Below are 25,559 nucleotides of genomic sequence, written 5' to 3' on the forward strand. Positions count from 1 at the left end.
TTTACGAGGACCCGGTTCACTTGCACTAGTAACATCGCCTAAATGTTCATGCATAAATCTATCTACCCAGTCCAAGTCCTCTATCATGTCAATGTCACAATTTAAGTTGTCTAGGCTAGCTATGTCCCCAAAGAAAACATCGTTCATAAAACCCCCTTGACAGTACATGCTATCGACAAAAACTACAGGTTCATTTCTGAATTGCATGGGTGGTGACATTAATTATCCTTTAAACTCAGATGCTGTATCATCCAACAACGGCGCTATTTGTTTAATTTATAGAAAAAAGATTTTATTTTCTATGTAATATAAACATTTTTTATATAAAGTTAATAAACTATGTCAATCTTTCATAGTAACTGTCACACCACTTGAATAATTAAAAGAAGAAGAAAAAAGGTGCAAAAGTTTGTTTATGTCTTTCAAAATGACAATAGAAAAAGTTAAAAATATATATATTGTTTTAGTCAGGAAAATGAAGTCTTATTCTTAGAGGATAAGTTAGAACAAGAGAATGATATATAAAACTAATGGTTTTATTCAAAAACTAATGTTTCATTATCCAACGGCAGTGCTATTTCATTAATCTGTAGAAAAAAAGTTTTATTTTCTATGTAAAATAACCATTATTTTTTTTATAAAGTTAATAAACTATGTCAATTTTTCATAGTCACTGTCCCACCACCTGAACAATTAAAAGAAGAAAAAAAAGTTACATTGGCATATGTCTTTCATAATGACAACTGAACATGTTAAAAATATATATTTTTTTAGTTAGGAAAATGAAGTCTAATTCCTAGAGAATAAATTAGAACAAGAGAATGATATATAAAACTAATAGTTTTATTCAAAAAAAAAAAAATTCAGAATAAAAATTCAAAAATGTGATCAAGCTCTAGTACCTGACCCTCTTGGTTATAATTCTCAATAAAATCCGACCATCTTTCAACCAATGCAGTATGTTCTATGAAGCATTGTTCTTCAGCCCCGGTTAATGGGCATGAATCCCATATATTGGTTGCTGGTGTTGGTGTAACTTTCTCGACAATCCAAATTTTCCTATGTCGTTTGGCGACGGATTTGATCAAAGTGCTGGACGTAGTTATACTGGACTAAATAAATCAATGTAAGCGAAGAACTTTTTTTCTCCTTCCATATCAACAATTAAAGTGCAATTAAAATGCTGGATGGTCCTTTTTAGAGCTCCGGGGAGGACGTTTGGGGATCGGGAGCTTCCTTTGGGTTACGAGTATTGGAGCCCTTTCAACTTGGGTGTGAGGACTTCACATCACTATTCAAATAGAAATTGTTTTTTATAACGACCCTAGAGTTTCAGCCTCAAATCCTTTTCGAAAATATATTCTAAAATCATATTTTAAAATGTCTTTAACTGTTTCGTCGAACGAATGTTTAACATTCAAATTATACCTGTTGGTATAATTTTTTTTTTCTTAATTGGATTCGAATTTATCAAAAAATGCGTAATAAATTACAAATTTTTGCTTATAGCATTATTTACAAGACAATGCATAATAAATTACAAATTTTGTTAATAACACACATACACACGCACACACACACGCACACACACACACACACACACACACACACACACACACACACACACACTGAAATATTCTTACAGGTTGAAATTGCGTTTCTAACCCCTTAGCCTATATTCCATTAGCCTATAACGTGCTGCGGAAACAGCGTCAGATAGAAATGCGCTGTGGAAACAATTTATGCGATTTTTCCTGTGTTAATATCTCTCTTCATCTAAGATAAAAAGCATCCGGTTATTTGAAACCCCACTTTGTAGCGAGCGATTAACATTCAAATTATACCTGTCGGATTAATATTCAACCTTGCCCTATGGGTTATTTCGATAAAAGGATTAAGAATGGTTGTTCAATTGTCAACTGTGAAATAGTGATTTGCTTATATAGAGTTTGTTTAAAGAAATAATTGGATTTTTGCATTAGAAAACATCTTGATTAAAAGAGAAATTATAGGTAGGGTTTATAAATCTATAGAAAAGAATGATAAGCTATTTGCTACTTCTGTGTTATAACCACTCTTTTATATACTTCTAATTTGGCTAATTGTAATGAAATAGGATTATTATAGAATAGTTTAGAAACAAATTTAAGTTTTACTCATTGAAAGTTACGCACTTGAGAAAATTTGAATTACTTTCGAAAATACGGAAAGAAAAAAATATATATAAATTTACAAATTCTGGCTGCACTTGTACATCTGAAGTCCCTGGCAAATTATGAAGAGCATTGTCCTCCCGATCTTGATTGGATGAGACTGAAGCATTATATGAAAGCATCCATTCCCTCTTGAATTTTAAGCCAGGTTCCATAGAGGGTTTTTGTGCAGAGCTGACACTGGCTTGAGAGGCTCCTGGCTGGTCCATCGAACTTGTATTGGAACTAGCATATCTGATGACTGATGGTCTTGCAGCTTGCATCGATGTGATATCATCCCATCTTGGTCTCTTTTCAGAGGGAGGGTAATTGCCTGAATCCACCTCAACATCCTTAAAAAAGAAGAAAAAATTTAGTAACGAAATAATATGCCCTCTTTTACAGATAAATTGCCCTCTAAAGTTTATTCTGGTGTTTGTAGCGCTCTATGTCTCTTAGCACTTTAGAAATATTTAAAAGGGAAAGCGCTTAAAGTAAAATTTGGAAAATTTTGAGTTTGGAGGGAAGGGGGGCTAAGTCCCCTAGAAAAAAACATATTTATGCATTTTTAGATATTTTATACTTGAAAGCCTTGAATTACGTAAAATGGCAGCTGAAACTGCTTTCCCTCTCTTAATCATCTCTTTTACATGCTCTTTCCATCCTCCATTTGCTGAAAGTGTTACTCCCAAATATTTAAAATTTTCGCTCTCTTTTACATTTTCACCTTTATAATAAAATTCTACTTTTTGATCGTCATTATTCACGCGAATTCCTCTAAAAATCACAATCTCAGTCTTTTTAATATTCAACACTAGTTTCTTTCTATCTGAATATTCTTCTAATATACTCAATAAGATTTGGAGCTCCTCTGGTGACTTGCCTATTAACACCGCATCATCATCAGCAAAAAGCAACAGAGATAATGTCAGGTTCCCTAGTGACACCGTAGGGGCCCCATACCTTTTTTAAAATGGTGAACAATATCATTTATATACAACGTGAACAACCTAAGTGTAATACAACTACTACCCTGTTTTACTCCTTTTCTAATTTCAAACGGGCGACGATAATCCCTTCCCTAAGACTTTAACTATACCAAATGTCTTTCTATACATATCATCTAGTATCCTAACGAAAAGTCTTGGTAAGCCTACCTTTAAAAGTTCTAAGCACAGGAAAATCCTATCAATACTGTCGAAGGCCTTAGTAGTATCTTTTTTTAGCATTTTCAAAAGAGATATCTATTCTACCTCTCTTTTTTGAATATTTACTAAAATTGAAAGACATGGACTGTTTAATATTTAAAAGAAGGAAGCTTTTTAAAAGAGCTAACAGCACAGTGAAAAAAAAGCGTAAGTAAGGAAATTCTTCCTTAACTTAATGGCGAGACAAAAAAAATAGATTTCTTTTTATTATAATAATGATAAAATTTTACTCACTAGAAGTTGCTTAGAATATTCCATATCTATGTAAATGATTGCAAAAATATTGATACTAGTAGATTGAATGAACTATTCAAACTGTAGAAAAATACTAATCTGATACCTGAATATATACAAAAAAATAATTGAATATATTGGCAGCTAAAAAAGACGCACCGGTTTTTCTGACATGGATTTACCCTAAGAAAAAACATGTATATCATGAAATAGAAATCTAGTCTACGTAAATTATGTCAGAAAAACTTGTCCTTCATAACATATTATGCAAGGTCCTAACTAGCACAAGATGGATCATAGTATAATGCCATGTGAGGGAGCTCTGAATCTCTTTGAAAAGGTGCAGAGACGCAAGCAAATAACGTTGAAAATGCGATACGTCTAAGCAAATCCAGAAGGCGCATACTACTCCAGTGGTCTTATATATTTTTCCCTGTAAAATTAAAACCTTTTAAATCATACAGATATTACCTTCTAAAAACAAGGCAACCCCCTCATTGCATTTTAGATACGGCTTTTAAGTTTTAACATCGCTACCTACTTTTATCAAACCTTTGATCTATTTCAAAATATATTTTTGTCTCTAATTTTATATTTTCTTATTGTTTAAAAGGGCTTAGATTTTAAAAAATTTTCTTGAACGAGCCTTCTTCTTATTCCCAGTGACTTTTCAAAGACTGGAAGTACCGTGGCGCCGTATGGCACCTAACATCATCGCTTAAGCGTTTTCTGATGTTTGAATATCCCGATAGATATTTTCTACTTGAACAGCGGGAGCATACCATTTCATTGCTAGAACATAATACTATATGGCAATTCCCAGCGATTGTCACCCTAATGCTGGCCTATGGCACCCTCTGGCAGACACCATCATTTCTAAAGCATTTTCAGGGATTTAAAAAAAATTCAAAAAGTATACACTAAAATCGATCGTTTAATACTTAAGGAAAATTCCGAATAGCGTTTATTCTGATGACTCGTGGCAGTTCACGCCATTGTGGAAATATGTGGCTGCCCTATGGTAATATATTGCACAGCCAATCTTTTCTAAAGCATTTCCAACCATTTTCGTACAAAAATAACCCTATAAAATAAAATTGACCGTTGTTTTAATTAAACAGCGGGGCTTTCTATTTCATTGTTAGAACGTGATAGTCTAACTCATTGTACGCCACCTTGAAACTCTATGCCTGGCTCCTGTCACCCTATGGCAAAAACTATCATTCCTAAGGCATTTTCAGGCTTTTTTTAAAAATAGCCCTATAAACTACAATTGAACATTTTTTTATATGATCTTTGAAGCTTTCTATTTCATTGTTAGAATGTAATAATCCTAGGCAGTTCACGCCATCGTGGAGCACTCTGGCTGGCCAGTGGTACCCTCTTTCAGACAAACACGGACGGAGAGAGAGAGAGAAAAATAGAGAGAGAGAAGAAGAAAAACAGATACAATCACACAGAGTCAGACACACAAACACACAAAGACTGCCACAAAGATAGGAAAACACACAGTCACCCACACAGGCTTGAAGAGAGAGAGACAAAAAACACACGCAAGCACACAGAGCCAAATGCTCAAACACAAAAATAAAGACAGAGAGACAGGCAAACTCATAGTCACACACAGAGGCATGGAGAGAAAGAGATACAAAAAAACACACAAACACTCAGAGTCAGACACACAAAACACCTAAAGAAAGACAAAGAGGAAAGCAAACACACAGTCATACACATGGGTGCAGAGAGAGAGAAAAAAACACACAAATACACATATTCAGACACAGAAACACACAAGGACAGACAAATAGTCATGCAAACACATAGTCAGACACACAGGCACGGAGAAAGAGACAGAGAGACAAGAAACACGCAAACAAACACACAAAGACAGACACAGAGAAAGACAAACAAACAGTCAGAGACACATGTGCGGAGATAGAGAGAGACAAAAAATAAATGTCTTGGAGTTTACCCCCTTCCCCCCAAGAAGACTATTCTCCCCCATTAAAATAACCCCATAAAATACCCCCCCCCCGGAAAATAGACCCTGAAAATACCCCGCGGAAAATATCCACCAGAAAATACCCTCACGGAAAATACCCCGTGAGGATAATCCCCCCGGTCCCCCATGAAAAATGCCCCATGGAAAATACCTTGGTAAGTCCCCTTGGTATTACCCCTTGGTAAGTCCCCCCAGAAAATCTCCTGGCTTTCCCAATAAGGCATTCCAAATTTGAAAATTTTATTAAGACAAACAAATATGTGTGGAGACAGAGAGAGAGAGAATAAAAAGGCTATAGGCGTTTATCCCCCGGCGATTACCCACTCCCCAGAAAATATCCCCGGAAAATATCCCCCTAGAAAATACCCCTTGGTAAATACCCCCGCAAAATCCCCCCACGGAAAATACCCCCCCCCCATGGAAAATACACTCCGGAAAAAAACCAGATAGTACCCCTGGAAAATACGTACCGGATAGTGCCTTCCCGGAAAATTCACCCTGAGGAAATCCCCTCCGTGGAAAATACCGCCGAAAATACCCCCGTTAAAAATACTCTCCGTGGAAAAAAAAAACCGGTAAACCCTTCCGGAAAATCCCCCCCCCCCCCCCCGTCAAAAATAAGACTTTCCAAATTTGAAAATTTTATTTGAGTTTTGTTTTTTTAATTTCCGAAAAAAAGAAAAAACCGGTTTCTTCTCGAGTTCTACACAGTGTGAACTTGAGTGAGTGGCGCATAATACATAAGTACCAAAATTTCTTCCCCCTGCGGATACTAAAAAAGAAAAAAGATTCTTAAATTTGGCAAGCCTTATTTTAGTAAGACACACTAGAAAACAGAGGAAGACAAAAACACACACACAAATACACAGAGTCAGACACACGAACACATAAAGACAGACGAAGAGACAAAAACACACATAATCACAATCACACATGACAGACACAAAGACAAAAACACACACAAACACACAGAGTCAGGCACAATGGGATAGAGAGAGAGAGAGACAAAAATACTCACAAACAAACACAAAGAATCACACACACGAACACACAAAGGACAAACACAGAGACAAAACACACACACAAACATACAGAGTCAGACACACCGGAACAGAAATAGAAAGAGAAAAACACACACAAACACACAGAGCCAGACGCATGAACACACAAAGACAGATATAGAGACAAAACACACACAAACACACAAATAGAGAAAGAGAGATAAAAAATAACATAAACACACAGAGTCAAACATACTAGCACTCTGACAGAAACAGAGAAAAAACACAAAGTCAGACACACATGCACGGAGAGAATGAGAGATAGAGAGAGAGAGAGAGAGAGAGAGAGAGAGAGAGAGAGAGAGAGAAAGAGATAGAGAGTGAGAGAGGAATACACACCATCAACACACACTAACGCACAAAGACCGACATAGAGACAAACACACACACGCAAACAGAGTCAAACACATTGGATCAGAAAGAGAGAGACAAAAAGACATACAAATAAGCAGATTCAGGCACATAAACACACAAAGACAGACACAGAGACAGGAAACCACACAGTCAGAAACAGAGGATTGGATAGAAACACACAAACACACACAAACATACAGATTTATCCACACAAAGAAAGGCAAAGAGAAAGGCAAACATACAGTCAGACACACAGGCACGGAGAGAGAGAGAGAAGACAAAAAAACAGAGTCAGACACACAAATACACAAAGATAGAGACAGGCAAACTCACAGTCAGGCACACAGGCGCGGAGAGAGAGAGATAGAGAGAGAGAAACAAAACCACACACAAACACACAGAGTCAGACACACAAACACACAAAGACAGGCAAACACACATTCAGACACACAAGTAGGGAGAAGAGAGACAAAAAACACGCACAAACACACAGAGCATGACCCACAAAGACAGAGACAGGCAAGCACACTGTCACGCACACAGGCACGGAGAGAGAGCGGTAAAAAACACACAAACACACAGCAAGACACACAAATACCCAAAGACAGACACAGAGGCAGGCAAGTACACAGTCATACAGAGGTATGAAGAGAGAGAGAGAGAGAAAGAGAGAGACAAAAACACTCACAAACAAACAGAGTCAGACACACAACCACAAAAAAACAGACACAGAGATAGGCAAAAACACAGTCAGACACACAGGCACGGAGAGAGAGAAAAAAACACACACGAACACAAAAATCAGACACACAAAAACAGAAAAAGAAACAGAAAAACACACAGTCAGACACACAGGCATGGAGAGAGAGAAGCAGAAAAAAACACAAATAAACACACAGAGTAAGACACACAAACACACAGAGACGGACAAACACACAGTCATACACACAGGCATGGAGAGAGAGAGAGAGAGAGAGAGAGAGAAACAAAAAACACAGACATACACAAACACACAGAGTCAGATACACGAAAACACAAAGACAGACACAGAGACAAAAACACCCACAAACACAGAGAGCCAGAGAGCCAGAGCCAGATGGCACAGAGAGACAGAACATATGAACACACAAAGACAGACACAGAGACAAAAAAATAGACAAACGCATAGATTCAGACACACAGATACAGAGAGAGAGAGAGAGAGAGAGATAGAGAGAGAGAGGGCGAGAGGAGAGAGAGACAGAGAGAGAGAGACAATAACACACACAATACAGAGTTAGACTGCTTCTGGGTGTTTGTGTAGGTTTTTGTCTTTGTGCCTGTCTTTGTGTTTTCGTGTGCCTGACTCTGTGTGTTTGTGTGCGGTTTTTTCTCTTTCTCTCTCTCACTCTCTCTCTCTCTCTCTCTCTCTCTCTCACTCTCTGTCTCTCTCTGCCTGTGTGTCTGACTCTGCGTCTTTTTGTCTCTCTGTCTGTCTTTGTGTGTTATTGGGTCTGGGTCTGTTTGTTCGCGTGAGTGTGTTTTTTGTTTGTTTCTCTCTCTATCTCTCTTTTAGAAGGTAATTTTTTTATGTTTTAGAAGGTTTTAATTTTACACGGGAAAATATATAAAACCACTGGTTGAAGGAAATAAGGAAAAAGCTTAGTCAAGAAAATGTTTTAAATTCCATGCCCTGTTTAACAACAAAGGGAATTTTTTGCAAAATCACTGGAAATAAGGAGACAGGGCGCTATCTGCCTTGGATTATCACATTCTAGCAATGAAATGGAAAGTCCCATTGTTTAAATAAAAACAATGGTCAATTTTAGTTTATAGAACTATTTTTATAGGAAAATGGCTGAAAATGCTTTAGGAATGATGTTGTGTGCCAGAGGGTGGAGCGTGGCAGCTACAGAGTGCCACGGTGGTATGAAATCCTTTTTACTATCACTTTCTGAATATAAAATCGAAAGTCCGGCTGTTCAAATAAAAACAATGTTCAGTTTTAGTTTAGAGTGTTAATTTTGTTGGGAAAAGGCTGAAAATGTTTAGGAATGATATTATATGCCACAGGGTGACACAGGCCAGCCTTAGAATGTCATGGTGGCGTAAACTACCTTGGATTGTCACATTCTAACAGTGCTATGAATAGGCCCGCTGTTCGAATAAAAATAATAGTCAGGTTTAGTCCATAGAGTTTCTTTATAGAAAAATGGATCAAAAATACTTTATGAATGATAGTCTGTGCAAGAGGGTGCAACGGACCAGCCATACAGTGCCATGGTGGCGTAAAGTGCCTTGGACTATCATACTCTAACAATGAAATGGAAAGTCCTGCTGTTCAAATAAAACAATGGTTAGTTTTAGTTTACAGGGCTATTTTTGTAGGAAAATGGTTGAAGGTTCTTTAGTAATGGTAGGATGTGCCATAAGGTGCCACAAAGAAGCCATATAATGCCACGATAGCGTTAACTGCGACGAGTCATCCGAAGAACCGCTATTGAGAATTTTCTTTTAAGTTTCAAACATCAATTTTAGTTTATACTGCTTGTCAGGTAATTTTTTGTAGCAAAATTATTGAAAATACCTTAGGGACGATAGTGTATGCCAGAGAGTGTCACGGGCCAGCCATAGAGTGTCGCTGACCGGAAATTGCCCTATAGTATCACGATCTAACAATGAAATGAAATATTCCCACTGTTCAAGTGAAGAATATCTATCAGGATATTCAAATATCAGAGAATCCTTAAGTGATGATGACGGGTGTCACAGGGTACCACCGTGCAGCCAATTTAAGAAAACCGCTGGAAGTAAGGAGAAGGTTCATTCAATATAATGTTTTAAATTCTAGTGCCTTTTTTAAAAATAATGAAATACAAAATTGAATACGAAAAGATATTGAAATAGATCAAATGTTTTTCTAACATTTCTAAGGAGCAATGTTAAAACTTAAAAGCCATATCTAAAATGCAAGGAGGGGGTTGCCCTGTTTTTAGAGGGTAATTTTGATATGTCTTATAAGGTTTTAATTTTTCAGGGGAAAACATATAAAACCACTGCTGGAAGGGAATAAGGAAAAGGCTTATTCAAGAAAATGTTGAATACATTGCACGGTTTATAACGGGTCTCAGACCAAGTTAGTCTATAATTTGGCTTTGCAAATATATTATAAGGTTCTCAGACCAAATTGGAAGCAAGTACAAAATTTATCGATTAAGAGCTATCGTTTTCATGCTGTACTATATTTTTATGTCGTGGTTATACTTACATCTAATTCCTCAGATTTTATGTAGACAATCCTCGATTATATGAGCTTACAGTTGAAAATATCCCTTTCCTAGCGGTTTAACGTTGATTTCAGTGCCCTAAGAGTAAAGCGCTTTAAAATCTTTTGGAGTTTGTTTATTAATAAAACTTTGGAAAACGAAAAAAAAAATAAATTAGAAACAAATTCACATATTAAACAAAACTTCCAGCACTGCCGTTTTAACAAAGGAAGCAAGAACGAATGTCTAGCAAATGTCTAGCATGTCTAGCAAAGCGAAGACATTCCCTTTTGCTTCCTATGTTAAAACTCCAGTGCTGGAATTTTTTTCCATATGTGAGTTTGTTCCTTACTTATTTGTATTTTTTTTTCTTTTTTCTCTTCGTTTGATTCGTTGTTGTATTTTGTATGTGTCCTATTTTGTTAACATTTTTTGTTTTTTTTTCCATGTTTTTTTTCCTTTGAGAAAGGCTCCCGGACGTGAGGCCGAAATATTCGGAACAATTTTTAATTTAAGCGTTTTTTTATTTATTTCACTGCTTTATAAGAATTTAAAACCTGTTTTTTCTTGCTTAATTTTTCGTTATAAGTACAATAGAAGTCTTTGTCTTCGTCTTTTAGATTTTTTGTTCAACGATGAATCTTCAAAATATTTCACTTCAGGCATCTTGTAGCCTATGTACATCGATAAACATTAGGTACATCCGATCAAGATTTTCTCTAATGTAACTATTCAATTTTGTTTAGCGAAGAGGAGAACACAGATTATTGACTGTATAAGAAGGTGAACCATATTCTAGCCATAAGGGTACTCATGGTTTCATTTCACCACTGCTAGCGGGTTCAACTTAGAAAAGACTAAAATAAGCTAAGAACAAGGTCACTATCCACAATGTTACCGCTCTGATAATACCCCCTAAACTATTAGTTAACAAACAGGTTTGCGTAATAGATCATTAATCACTAACATTGTTGGATTATAGCTTGTGCTCGGGGACAAATCATCGCGTAGAATTATTTTCCAAGAACATAATATTAGGAACGATTTGCTGGTTCAGATTTCTAAGGCACCATTCCGTTTGGGAAATCTCTGGTCTTACGTGCGATTCCTGCAGTGAACAAAAATCTCTGATGACAGATTATAAGGTTTCCCTGAGGAAAAATCATGAAAAAAAAATATCTCCAAGAAAATATCTTGAAGAAAAAAATATCTTGAAACAAAGAAAAATGCCTTGAGGAAAAAACATCTTCAAGAAAAATGTCTTTAAAAACTTCTTGAAATGTATTGGAAAGTCTTGAAAAATTTCTTGAAGAAAAAAATCTAAAAGAAACTTCTTGATACGTCTTGAAAGGTCTTGAAAAATATCTTGAAAAAATATATCTTTAAAACGTCTTGAAATAGCTTGAAACGTCTTGAAAATGCCTTGAACAAAAAGGTCTTAAAATTGTCTTGAATGTCTTGAAACGTCTTGAAAAGGTCTTGATTAAAATTCTTGAAGAAAAAATTCGCATAAGTATTACGTAACGCCCATGTGCGCATCATCCTTAATGACAACCGAGGGTTTTTCAGATGACTTGCGGTCCATGAGCTCTAGAAAGAAGCTCAAGAAGTCACACGAGACTACGTCATCCTCAATGAATTTACAAAGGTAAAAAATCTCCTATTACGTAACAAGCAACTTCCTATAGTATTACGTAACAAACAGGTGTACATATTTAAGAACTGGTTGCTACACCAGCAGTGTTTATTTAACCTTCACTACTCAGAATCTGTAATAGTCCAATCTTAGGTTCGCTATAAGGAATAAACTGGTTTGAAAGGAATAAAAGAAAATTTTTGAATAGTATGGTTATAAGAAATTAATTTCACAGCTTACGCAAATCTGAAATTCAGATGACTGAAAGGAATCTGTAATTTTAAGCGATAATGCTTTTACTTCAAGAAGATTGAAAATTAAAGTCTTGTGCCAAATCATCTACAATGAAAATTTGGATGAGGAGATAAGCGCTTTAATTTTTCCACGTGTGGAATGAACACTCTCTCGGCCTTTTTGTTAGCATTAGAGTTCATTGGTGAGGAATATTGAAAAATGAAGCCAAAAATTGAATGCAAGAAAATCTAAGGCTAATGAGAACACTTATGATTTGGTCTAGTCTTTTTCTGATGTTTTTTTGTGTCATAAGGACCGGCTTTCACCCATGCCACTTCTTTACGCTTCTTTTGAGTGTTTCTACTGTCTTTTTGAATTGGTCTATTCTAATCTTCTTGATGTCATCTGGTTTTACTTTCAAAAGTAAGAAATCAATTTAAAATGGGATTTCTGAAAAGAAGTTTTCCAACTGCCAAATTAATCTTAAGATCACTAAATTCCTAAAATAATTGAAAATTCAAACGAAATAAATTAAATACCTAATTTCCCATTTCCTAGGACCCAGTGTTAAATCCTCTATAATAAATTGTGTTTTGTTGACAATTAAATTAAAAAAACAAAGAAGTTTTTTTAACTGAAAGTAAGGAGCAACATTAACAAATAAAACGAATAGAAACTATTACGTATATTAGGGGGTTCACCCCACCGCCAATACTTCGGTCTTCACAATAAAATTTGAATTTTGTTCCGATTCTTTAAGAAAGACTCTCTGAATCGCAAAGGCAGTTTAATTAGATAAATTGGCTCTTTTAAACATACTAAAAAAAAACTTTAGCTTAAGCAGCGAGATTTGTTGCTCCTTACTTTCAGTTGAAAAAACTTATTTTTTATTTAATTTCTGATCATTTTTAAATAATACTGGGAAATCCGGAGCACCCTTCATGGTAAATTCTCTTACCCCTGAATAATTCCTCAATGGAAAAATCCCCCACGTAACTCTTTTCCCACAGCCCCCAACACACCAGAAATGTCTGCATACTTCCCAATAACCAATACTGTAAGAGGCAAGGCTATAGCGTTACCTATAGTAAAATACTACGGCTCCAATGCTTTATTTCTTTCCCCCAGAGGCACTTCGTATGGAGGGGGTGGTCGAATAAATTTCGGAGGGGAATCATTCGATTGTAAATTGGATAAAGCATGAAAATAACAAAAACCACAACAAACAAGAGTTCGGGTATCGCCTCCTTCTCTCACTGTAAAAGTCTAAATCTACTGTGTCATTGGCGCTTTACTGAAAACGAATTATATTAAAAATATTTTCTTTTGTACTTAATATTAAGAAATAAATGTTAAAACTGCAGTAAAATTTCGAACTCGTGAGTTTTCGGTAATTAATATCATTATACATTAAATATTCATTTTAATTTTATTAGTTCTTCCCAAGACTGTTCGAGACAAATATAGTTTCATTACAAACAAGAGTTTGGATACTGCCCCCTTTCTTAACTGTAAAAAACTAAAGCCTACTGCATCATTGGCGCTTCGCTGAAAACGAATTATATTTTATCCAGTTATTACAGCATTGAAAATGAAAATAAAAATCACCGTGAAATAAAATCTTGAACTGATGATCTTTCAACAATAATATCATTATATGTCAAATATTCAATTTTATTTGATTTGTACTTTTCAAGATTGTTCAAGATTAATATAGTCTTCAGTAAAGCGCCAATGACGCAATAGGTTTTAGACCTTTACAGTGAGAGAACGGGGCTATACCCAAATTCTTGTTTTAAGTGGTTTTCGTTCGTTTCAAGCTTGATTTGCATATTCAATTGAAGTTTTGCTTGTTTTAAGATTTATTTTAACATTTATTTATTCACTTATATTACTATCTTTTGTATGTTTGTTTGCATTGATTGTTTTTTTTATCTCTATTCGTTTTGGGTTTCATTTACACTTCAATAGCAAAACATTTTTTAGCTCTAAGCTTTATTTACATATTCAATTTAGGCATTAATTGCATAAGATTTATTTATTCGTTTATATAGTACTTGTTGTATGTTTTTGTGCTATGATTGTTTATTTAATGTCTGTTCGTTTTGGGTTTCATTTGTTCTTTAATAGTAATTTCTGGTCGTTTTTAATTTGAATTTTAACAGGTATTTGTATACGCTGATTTATGTTTAATATTGCCTTTGCTTTTATTTGAAAAAAATTCTTTTTTGGAATTTTTTTTTTAACTAATATATTAACAATGGGCAAAGTTCATAACTTGCACCCCTTCCCCCAGGGACTGTAGGGTATTAAGTCAACTTCAAAGACATAGTTATAAGATTTTCGACTATGTTGAACAAATTGGCTATCTCAAAACTTTGATCTGGTGACTATGGGAAAAAATGAGCGCGGGAGTGGGCCCAGCTGTCTCAAATTATTTGGATACTTAAAAATGGAACTAGAACTTTTGATTTCTGTTCTAATGAGCCCTCTCATGGTAGTCTAGGGCCACTGGGTCAATAAAATCACCCCTGGGGAAAAAACAACAACAAAAAAACAAATAAACACGCATCCGTGATCTTTCTTCTGCCAAAAAATATAAAATTCTATATTTTTGCGACTTCAGGGTGCTAGAATAGGTTTGAAAAAAAAAAGTGTTAAGAAGGCTAAGTCACCAAGGCTAAGAATAAGTGAAGATGAAAAGGTGACGTTCGGTAATCAAAATAATGATCAGGTGGGTAGCTTCACTTAGATTGGCAGTATCAAACAGTTCGTGGTAACGAACTGTAAGTAAGGAGCGACCCGGCTCAATGGTAACCGAAAGTCTAAAAAACGGATTTTTGGTACCAATAGATACATCAAAAGAATCAGATTTTAATTCTGATTTCAAATATATAAGTTTCATCAAGTTTAATTTTACCCATCAAAAGTTGTGCGCCTGAGAAAATTTGGCTGATTTTTGAAAAAAGGGCGAAAGACCCCCTAAATGATAAAGAACCTTAATGAAATTCACACCATTATATTCAGCGTATCAGAGAACCCTACTGTAGAGGTTTCAAGCTCCTATCTACAAAAATGTGGAATTTTTATTTTTTTGCCAGAAGAAAGATCATGGGTGCGTGTTTATTTGTTGTTTTTTTTTTCCCAGGGGTAATCGTATTGACCCAGTGCTCCTAGAATATTTTAGGAGGACTCATTGGAATGGAAATTAAAAGTTCTAGTGCTCTTTTGAAGTGACCAAAAAAATGGAGGGCAACTAGGCCCCCTCCCACGCTCATTTTTTTCTCAAAGTCACCCAATTAAAATTTCGAGATAGCCATTTTGTTCAAGCATAGTCGAAAATCTATTAAATATGTCTTTTACGATGACTTAATCCCCCACAGTTCCCAGGGGAAGGGCTGCAAGCTATGAACAATGCCCATTGCTTACATATTGTATTGGTTATTGGGAAGTATACAGACATTTTCAGGAAGAATTTTTTCTGGTGGGGGGGGGGCAGGAGGAGAGGGTTAATCGGGAGAATCTTTCCGTGGAGGATGTTTCTTTGGGGTAAGGGACATTTCTATGAAGGGGACGCCGGATTTCCAAGCATTATTCAAAAAACAATCAGAAATTAAATTAAAAAAACAAGTTTTTTCAACTGAAAGTAAGAAGCAACAATAGAACTTAAAATGAACAGAAGTTATTACGTATATGAGGGGGTTCTCCCCCAAGTCAATACCTCGCTCTATACGTTACAGGTTTTTTTTAGTGCTTTCAAAAGCCCTATCTATTCTAATTAAACGGCCTTTGTGATTCAGGGGTTTGTGAATTAAATTTTTTTAACTCTTAACGTTAAGAGCGTGGTATTGACTAAGGGGAGACCCTATCATATACGTAATAACATATACATAATAAAAAAAAAAACAAGCGTTACGGCCCAATAGTAATCGAAACTTTTAAAAACGGAACTTTGATATAAATAAATGTATCAAAAGAATGGGCTTATAATGCTGATTCTAAATATATGAATTTTATAAAGTTTAGTATTACTCACCAAAGGCTACGAGCCTGAGAAAATTTACCTGATTTTTTAAAGAGGGGGGAAACATCCCCTAAAAGTGAAAGAATTTAAATGAAAATTACACCGTCAGATTCAGCGTATCAGAAAACTCTATAAAATAGGTTTCAAGCTCACCTGCAAAAATATGCAACTTGGTATTTTTTTGCCAGAAGAAAACTATACGAATATAGAAGTTCGTTACGTAAGTTAATTTGTAAATTACATCAGAACCAAATTTAGAGAAAGCCATTTAGCAAAAGAAAAGTAAAATTTTTATGCAAATTGTGTTTAGTTATTCAATGACGGTGAGCCAAAATAAAAGCTGCATTAACTGAAAAACGATCAGAAATTAAATAAAAAAAACAAGTTTTTTAAACTGAAAGTAAGGAGCGACATTAAAACTTAAAACGAACAGAAATCATTCCGTATATGAAAGGGGCTGTCCCCTCCTCAACGCCTTGCTCTTTACGCTAAAGTTTGACTCTGTCTCACAACTTTATTTTTTAAAACAAGAAAAAACTTTAGCGTAAAGAGCGAGGCGTTGAGGAGGGGACAGCCCCTTTCATATACGGAATAATTTCTGTTCGTTTTAAGTTTTAATGTCGCTCCTTACTTTCTGTTTAAAAAACTTGGTTTTTTTTATTTATTATTAGTAAAGACAGTGGGAGCAGTGAAGATGTTAAAAGTAGAATAGCCAAGCCTCGGGGTGTTTTTTCACTGTTAAAAAAAGTTTGGAAGAATAGGAAGATAAGCCGGCAAACCAAGATTAGAACATTAGAAGCTACAGTGATCATATATAGCTTTAGAGCATGGGCGCTCCGAAAAGCGGATGAAGATTTGTTAGATGTTTTCCAGAGAAAGTGCTTACGGATTGTTCTGTGTACCCGGCTGACCGATCGTATTTCAAACAGTAGGCTGTGCAAAAAATGTGGTTCAATACCGCTTTCTAGGGCTATAATGAAAGAAAGGTTGAGGTGGCTAGGGCATGTTGTACAGATGAAGGATGACAGATTGTCGAAGATTGTCCTTTTTGGCCAACCATCTAGGGCTAAAGGGTAAGCAGGTTGTCCTCATCTGGGATGGAAGGACGTCATAAAGAAAGATTTAAAGGAAATTGGAACTTCCTAGGAGGGTGTAAAGGGAGTTTTTGAATAGATTGGGATGGAGGAGGAGCGTGCGTAGCTGTGTTGGCCTCAGGCGGCTTGACGCTGTGGTGAGTATTTAGTTTAATAGAACTTTCATTACGATTCAATGACGTTTAGGTGGTTTCCCCCTTTCATCGAAAATAAGGCAGATGTTCTCAGGCTTATAACGTTTGATGGGTAAAACTGAACTTGATGAAACTTATATATTTGAAATCATTATAAACATTTGATTTTTTTGTGTATCTATTAGTATCAAAATTCCGTATTTTTGAGTTTTGGTTACTATTGAACGTTACTCTAATAGGTTATTAGTTAGAGTTTCGAAATAGAAAATCGATCAGCAATAGACAAGTCATCTTCAAAACCCTGAAGAAATATTATATTAAACATCACACATTACAAGTTAACTTAATACAAGTCTTAGAAAAAATCATTACGTTATTTGGGTATTTCTCAGACATGCAGTGCTTAAAATAAAACTAAAACTCTCGAGGTCTCATGTGATTCTCAAATGATAAAAGCAAATCCATAACATAACTAAAAGATTTAGAAATTCTGAGAAAACCACACTATAGCTAAAAAAAAAAAAATACCGGCTTTTGGATAAAATTACACTTGTTGTTACAAAGTTTTTACAAATTAAGCTAAGATACAAATGGTGTTGCATCATATGTTTGGGGTGAGGGTGCAAATTATTTTTTTTTCTTCAGTATTCACATAAGAGTAGGCTGTCTATCACCGTCGTTTTCTTCCTTTTCATGCCTATCGTCTGAGAGTTTTTTTTGACTTGCTAAATTTACTGTTTAATCTTTGGATATTATAGACTTACTCCTCCTGGAATCAGAAGACGTTGATGACAAAGGGTAATACTCAGCCGATGCCTCGCGAAGGATGACAGTCTGTCCCGATCGTCGTTGAAAGATCTTTGGTCTAAGACGCAAGAGACATTGTCGTATAGAGACATCTACTACCACTACTACTAACAACTCACCGCAGCACCAAGCCGCCTGAGGTCATCACAGCTACGCACACTCCCCCTTCATCCCAATCTATTCAAAGCCTCCCTTTTTACACCCTCCCACGAAGTTCCCATTTCCTTTGATTCTTTCTTTATGACGTCCTCCCACCCTAGACGGGGACGACCTGCTTTCCGTTTAGCCCTAGACGGTTGGCCGAAAAAAACAATCTTCGGCAATCTGTCATCCTTCATCCGCACAACGTGCCCTAGTCATCTCAACCTTTCTTTCATCATACCCCTAGAGAGCGGTATTGAACCACATGTTTCGTACAGCCTATTGTTTGAAATATGATCAGTCAGTCGGGTACCCAGAACAATCCTTAAGCAATTCCTCTAGAAAATATTTGGCAAATCTTCAACCGCTTTTCGAAGCGCCCATGCTTTAGAGCCATATTCGACTACTGTCATCACTATAGCTTCTAATATTCTAATCTCAGTTTGCAGACTTATCTTTCTGTTCTTCCAAACTTTTTTTAATTGTGAAAACACACCCTGAGCCTTGGTTATTCTACTTTTAACATATTCACTGCTCCCGCCATCTTTACTAATAATACTACCATTGTAAATGAAGCTGCCATCTTGATCAATCTTTTCATTAGCCAACGTCACCTTTTCATCTTCACATATTCCTAGCCTTAGTGACTTAGTCTTCTTAACATTAATTTTCAAACCTATTCTAGCACCCTGAACTCGCAAAACCTTTAAAAGTTCATTCATTTTGCTCACGCTTTCCTCTAGGATGCTTAGCCTAAGTCATCAGCGTAATCTAAGTCCAGGAGACTTTTTCCTCTCCAATATATTCCGTGGTCTTCCATTGTCTTTCCTGTGCTCCTTAATACAAAGTCCATCCAAATAATCCATATAAAGAGGGATAGAACACAACCCTGCTTAACTCCTGATTTAATAAAAAAAACAGCTGCTAACCTCATTTCCTACCTTAACCGCAGCAGTGTTATTCTCGTACATGCACTAATCACTTTAATGTATTTGTCTGGTATACCATACAAGGATAAAACGGATAAAGGATAAAGCTAAAGCTCTTCTATCAACAGAATCGAACTCTTGCTCATAATCTATAAAACTAAGGACCAAACGTGTTTGGCAGCTCTGGCACTTCTCAATTATTAATCTAAGAATGAAAATTTGGTCGATGCATCCTCTACCTTTTCTAAAACCGCACTGTTCTCTTCTTAAAACATTGTCTACGGCATATCTCAGTCTAAACAGTATTATAATACTAATTAATTTGCTACCTGCAAAGACCAGACTAATGCCTCGATAATTACCACACTCAATTTTATCACCTTTCTTATAAAGTGGCTTAATTAAGGTTTTCCTAAAATTACTTGGTACTTCTCCTTTTTCAAAAATAATGTCGCCTTATGTGCCAGCCGGCATGGAAATATCTAAATCTAAGCAAGAGTACATGCATAAGTTTTGGAATTTTAATTAATGGTATTATCTACTGCTCAATTAGCCCACACAATTATCAAAGAAACAGGGAAAGTAGGGTCTTGGGTACGAACATTTAGTGAAGCCACTGGTAATACTTCTTCATCCGTTAGCCCTCTTTTTCTCTCTTTTGTTTCTTATCTACAGATCAGACAGCGGTGTACCCAGAGAGGAAGATGCAAAAAATTGGTGCAAAATGTAAAACAACATTTTAATCTTTTTCACCGGCCAATGGTATTTGTCGTTGTCAGAATCACCTCTATCTTCTGAGAAGGAATGAGTCAAGGTTCTTCTCAAATGAAATCCTACTTTCACCACTAGGAATAAAAACTGCAAAATAAGTCTTTACAAATTACATTGTAATATAAAAGGCTATTAAGTGTCTTCTCCTATAGAGTTCTTTCCTATGATGTTTTTGGATAAGCTGTTTATTGTTATACAGGTTATATATACCCTTTTGTAGATAATTATTTATTATGAATTAAATTGGCTATAATAGTATGTTAATTAAAATATATTTTAAGGTTGTCGCTTTAACTGCTTGGACAACATCAGCTCTTATGGTTATACCTGTATTTAAATATTCGAACCTAGTGACACCTCCAAATGGTACTCAAACTTGCAACATAGTATGGCCTGAGCCTGGCTTCATCGCTGGTCCTACAGCATTGACACTGTACACATTCCTTATTTCATTTGCTTTACCGCTATGTCTTATTGCAAAATTCTATTATATGGTTGTTAAAAAGCTTAAGGTGAGTAGATTTTAGTTATTCATTCTAGTAAATATTTAAGTACATTTATAACCCATAATATTAATTAAATGAATGCGGAGTAAAGAATAAAAATATAAACATAAATAAAAATTTTAATGTAGATTTAAAGAAAATATAAATTATTTATTTTATAGCCAAATTTGTTGGTTATGATTGACTTTATTTCCTAAATCTTGAAATACTTTAGTACATAGGTATCTTTTTGGTTTCTACTGCTGCTACTACTTCTTTTGGTGGAAGGCCACTATAAAAAAAAAGAAGGAAAGACTAAACCACCCGAGGAAAAACCCCTTGGCTTCACACGGCCTACTGTATTTGTTTTATTATCCCATTCCTACATAATCTTGGACGTTCTTGCATTCTTTTTCAGCTCCTTGGAGGCTAAATCTTATTACTTTATTATCCTAGGGATATGCCTTAAGGTGGCCTTCAAAGCCACCTTAGCCATGTTTTCATTATTCACATATTGAGGTAGTTTAAACCCTTCCACCGATAACTATATGTTATGTAGCACTAGTCGTTAATTTAAGTCGTCGAGTCTTCAACTCCAGTTTTTTATGGGAATATTATACAATATTGTCACTATTGTTCGGTGATCCAGAGCAAATCATATCACTGAAAGTGTGCTAAGTTTGGGGGATTTTGAACTTAGATATGTCGATACTACCAATTCAATTATAAATATTATTGACAATTAACCCATAAAAACGATATTTTATGCTTTATCACTGCCACACACATATAGCATGGATTACTGAACTGTTCCTTATTGCCACTGGAGAACTTTCAAAACCTATTGACAACAGGTACAACAATAGGGAATTTTTTTATATAAGACAGTGGAATGCAACTTTAAATGAATATTTGGAGCCTATATCCCCTGGGCCGTCATCGGCAAAACAAATCAAAAAGAAAGACGAAGAATATAAAGGAACTTGCATTAAAATACAATCTTTAAAACTAAAATATTTTCCAAAACAGTCCCAGGATCATTACTTCAGAAAAGTTCAACCAGGACCCAATATTGCTTTTTGGGTTTCAAAATCCAACAAGCAATGATAAAGGGAACCTAATAATTTACAATTGGTATAAACAACTATATATGTGTTACTTTGCTATTAATTTACTCTGGCTTTTAAAGGGTTGGAGCTCATAAGGAGGTGAGAGTTTAATCCCCTCTCAGAAAAGAGTTCTGTAAACTTGATTAAGAAGTTTCTATACAGAAAAAGTTTGGTAATTTGTGTGTTAAATAAGATCAAAATGTATTTTTTACTTTGCAAAAAGTTTAGGATGAATCCTCCAAAAACATATAATATGTTTTTTATTATGAATATTTTTATATAAATCAAGTTTTATACTTATCCACTTTACACTCTTTCAATGCTAAACAGGTAAATATAATGAGTGGTCTGTTCTCCTTGAAAATCAATACGTTACTTTTCACATTCTCCAAATTTAATCCGGCTGTAGGTGCGACCGTATTATTAGATCCAGAAAAGCTTTAAATAAGTCCAAAAAAGATGATGTCGCACTGAAGATTGAATGAAAACTGACTTGTTCATTATATGTATATATATCAAAACTGCAACCTGCGATTTTCAGTATTTGATATTTACTTGTTGCCTAGTAGTGACATTCAGCCTGGCTATTAAATGGGACGTAAATGGGAATGTAAATCTTTCTGACGAACTGATTAGCTTGCCGAAATTTTCCCAAGGCATAAATGCTTAAAAAATATTTTGTAAGAAAGCAATATTTCCCAAATAACGAACAAGTAAACGTTCAAATGGGGATAAGACCATTTATTAGACAGTGGAAACAGATACAAAAGTCTGGATATTTAGACATATGCAACGATCGTCATCAGCAGAAATACTGAGTATATCTGCTGGTGATCATCGCTTTATATGTGGTTGAAATATCCAGAAAAAAAATACTTAATCTAAGGTATTACATCGAAAAATTTCCCAAATAATGGAGAATTCTAAATTATTCTGTTGGCTCAGTTTAGTAAGTGTGGCTCACTCCCTTATCTCCTCTCTTCCTCTTCTTCTCTTCCTGAGTGTGGCTCACTCCCTTATCTCCTCTCTTCCCTCTTCGAGACCTCAGTTTAGTGTGGCTCACTCCCTTATCTCCTCTCTTCCCTCTTCGACACCTCAGTTTAGTGTGGCTCACTCCCTTATCTCCTCTCTTCCCTCTTCGACACCTCAGTTTAGTGTGGCTCACTCCCTTATCTCCTCTCTTCCCTCTTCGAAACCTCAACCTACACCAAAGTGAATAGGTTAACATAGGCAACACTATTAGTCAATTTAATTAAGTCGACATTATTAAGTTAAAACGTTATGTAAGTAGAATGAGGCCAAATTTATAGTTTTTTTTCTTATAAATTATTTTTTTAATTGTTACTTGTAGTCTAAAATCAAAGAGCTCAACATTTTACTTAATGCACAGCTATTAGACATCTCTTGCGTGAACTTTTTATAATTTTCTTTTCTTCAGATAGTTGGAATGAGGAATAGATCTCAAGAAAAAAAGAAGTCACATAGAAAAGTCACAAAGATGGTTTTAACTGTTATCACAGCTTATGTAATTTGCTGGTCACCCTACTGGGCATTGCAGGTACGCTGTTAGATATTTTTTCGGCTCTATAATAACCAAATTTAAACAATAATCACAAACAGTATTCTATTTACATATTCTCAAATTGGCGACATTGCACGGAACAGAGGTTTGAAGATAATGCTCGTGACCCAGGGTAGCCAAATCTTTCTTGGAAAGTTTATTGTTCCGTAAACCAGCTGCAGTTTTTTGCGTGTATTCCATCTGTTTCAGTTTTAGTCTCTTTCTCTCTCTCTTTCTTTCTTTCTGTTTTCCTCTCTTTCACTTCCTTCTATATCTTCTCTTGTAGGCATTATAAAAAAAAAACAAGTTTTTGCAAACTGAAAGTAAAGATTAGCATTAAATCTTAAATCGAACAGGAATTGTTCCGTAAAAGAAGAAAGCTACTTCCTATCTCTAAAACCAAGAGGGAGTGTTGTCTCCCTTTGCTCTAAATTTGTAGGCCTATAGAACTTTTCCAGAAGCATCTGTAACTGCAACGAATGTAGTTAACGAGTAGTTTCAAGTACTTTTTACCAACTGTGGTAGGGGAGAGGGCTGAAGATTTGCAAAGTACATTCATACACCCAAAGTCTCTAACCATCAAGGAGTCTTCATAAATACACAAAAAAGAAGGAGGAGAATCTAACCCCTAACCTCCTTCCATTCCAAGGAAATTTTTTGGGCCGAACTTCACTCATAAGTATTGCGGGGTGACCATTCCTTTCTTATTGCAAAAACATCTCAAGTATAATTTAATCGTTTGTATTCACAGGGAAACCTGCTTATCTGTAAAAAGAGTGACAGGAAGGGGGAGGAGTCACCATAAAAATGACCAGGAAGATTTTCTCTTGAAAATAAACCACTGTACACACTTTTATGAACCCTCGAATAAACCAACTCCGTTAATAAATTCTTAAAAGGGCTTCATTTACAGTTTAGTGTATATCTTATGTGTACTGTTGTGGCTCTTTAAGAATGATTGTGCCGCCACCAGGTATTATATACTTTAAAACTGGGTTCAGTATGCTTTCGATATTCTATGTAAAATAACGTAACTTTCACTCCGTAGCGTTTTGATTCTCTTTGAGTCGATACCGGTTGTTTTTTGTCATTAATTTAAAAAACTTTTTCCAAAAAACAAGCTTTTCAAGAAAAGTAAAGGACTCCAATAAACAAAAAATGAGCAAAAATAATCTCAAATGATCTACCAAGCGTGAAACTATCACAAATCAGCATCTATAAATAAATGAAACCCAAAACGAACAGAAATGACAATAAATAACCGAGTCAAACTCAAAACGAGCAGAAATTAACATAAGTTGGGCGCAAGTCCCCTATGCCTTCCCAAGGCCAGAACAAAATTTGCACTTTACTGAAAAAAATACAAATGAATGTGCACTGTCAGTTTAATATACATGTACTGATATTTAGTAATCAAAATGTTAATATTATTTGATTTATTAAAGTTATAAAAGTAAAAAAAATTATATATTTTTCAGTAAAGTGCAAATTTGTTCTGGCCTGGGGAAGGCATAGGGGTTTTGCGCCCAACTTATGTTAATTTCTTCTCGTTATGAGTTCGACTCGGTTATTTATTGTAATTTCTGTTCGTTTTGGGTTTCGTTTATTTATGGATGCTGATTTGTGGTAGTTTCACGCTTGGTAGATTATTTGATTTGATTTTTGCTAATTTTTGGTTTAATGGAGTTCTTTACTTTTCTTTGAAAAACTTGTTTTGTGGAATAAGCTTTTTAATTAATTTCTGTTAGTTTTATATTGACATAGTCTTTTCAGGGAAAAAGAAAATAATACTTTAAATCTTTTCGTTTTTTAAGACTTCATAGTTAGGCCTGCTATTTTTACGCTGGAGAAAAATTTTCAGCAATTTTTAAAAACATACACCCTTTTAAAAATCTGGACACAAATAGTAGTGTTTAATTTAGTTTCATACCTCCTCTAGTTGACCTGAAATGGAAAACTTGATACCATTTGCAAAAAAACTGTTTAATTTCCTTGATAGCTTGGATACACTTACGCTATTTTGATTTCGTTAAATTTTAAGAGCAGAAATGGAGGGCTGGCATGGGAGGGTGGCCGTGGGAGGGTGGGGGGAAGGGGGATTAGTTGCCCTCAAATCACTTTCGACTATCAAAAAGGGCATCAACCCTTTCTATTTTCAATCGAATGAGCCCTTTTCGAAGTTTCCGCGACAACTCCTTCGATACGAAGTGCCCTGGTCTAAACAACAACAACAACAAAAAATAATACATTATACCCACTTCGATCTTTACTATAAAAATGTCAAGCCTTCCAATCACTTTCGACTATTAAAAAGGGCGCTAGGCCTTTCGATTTCCAA

At 35.3% G+C, this 25,559-nt stretch overlaps 1 protein-coding gene across 1 annotated transcript in view; it reads left to right on the forward strand.

The window, feature by feature from the left end:
* The window catches only part of LOC148954481 (somatostatin receptor type 2-like), a 235,302-nt gene that overhangs the window by 121,174 nt on the left and 88,569 nt on the right, over positions 1 to 25,559 (forward strand). Inside the window, exons 4-5 of the mRNA XM_089087110.1 lie at positions 20,348 to 20,578; positions 23,099 to 23,218. Of these exons, the coding sequence (XP_088943236.1) occupies positions 20,348 to 20,578; positions 23,099 to 23,218 (351 nt within the window). The remainder of the gene's footprint in view (positions 1 to 20,347; positions 20,579 to 23,098; positions 23,219 to 25,559) is intronic.

This window comes from Artemia sp. Qi Xiang Cuo, chromosome 3 (genome assembly GCF_049724085.1).
Source record: "Artemia sp. Qi Xiang Cuo chromosome 3, ASM4972408v1, whole genome shotgun sequence".
Lineage (NCBI taxonomy): Eukaryota > Metazoa > Arthropoda > Branchiopoda > Anostraca > Artemiidae > Artemia > Artemia sp. Qi Xiang Cuo.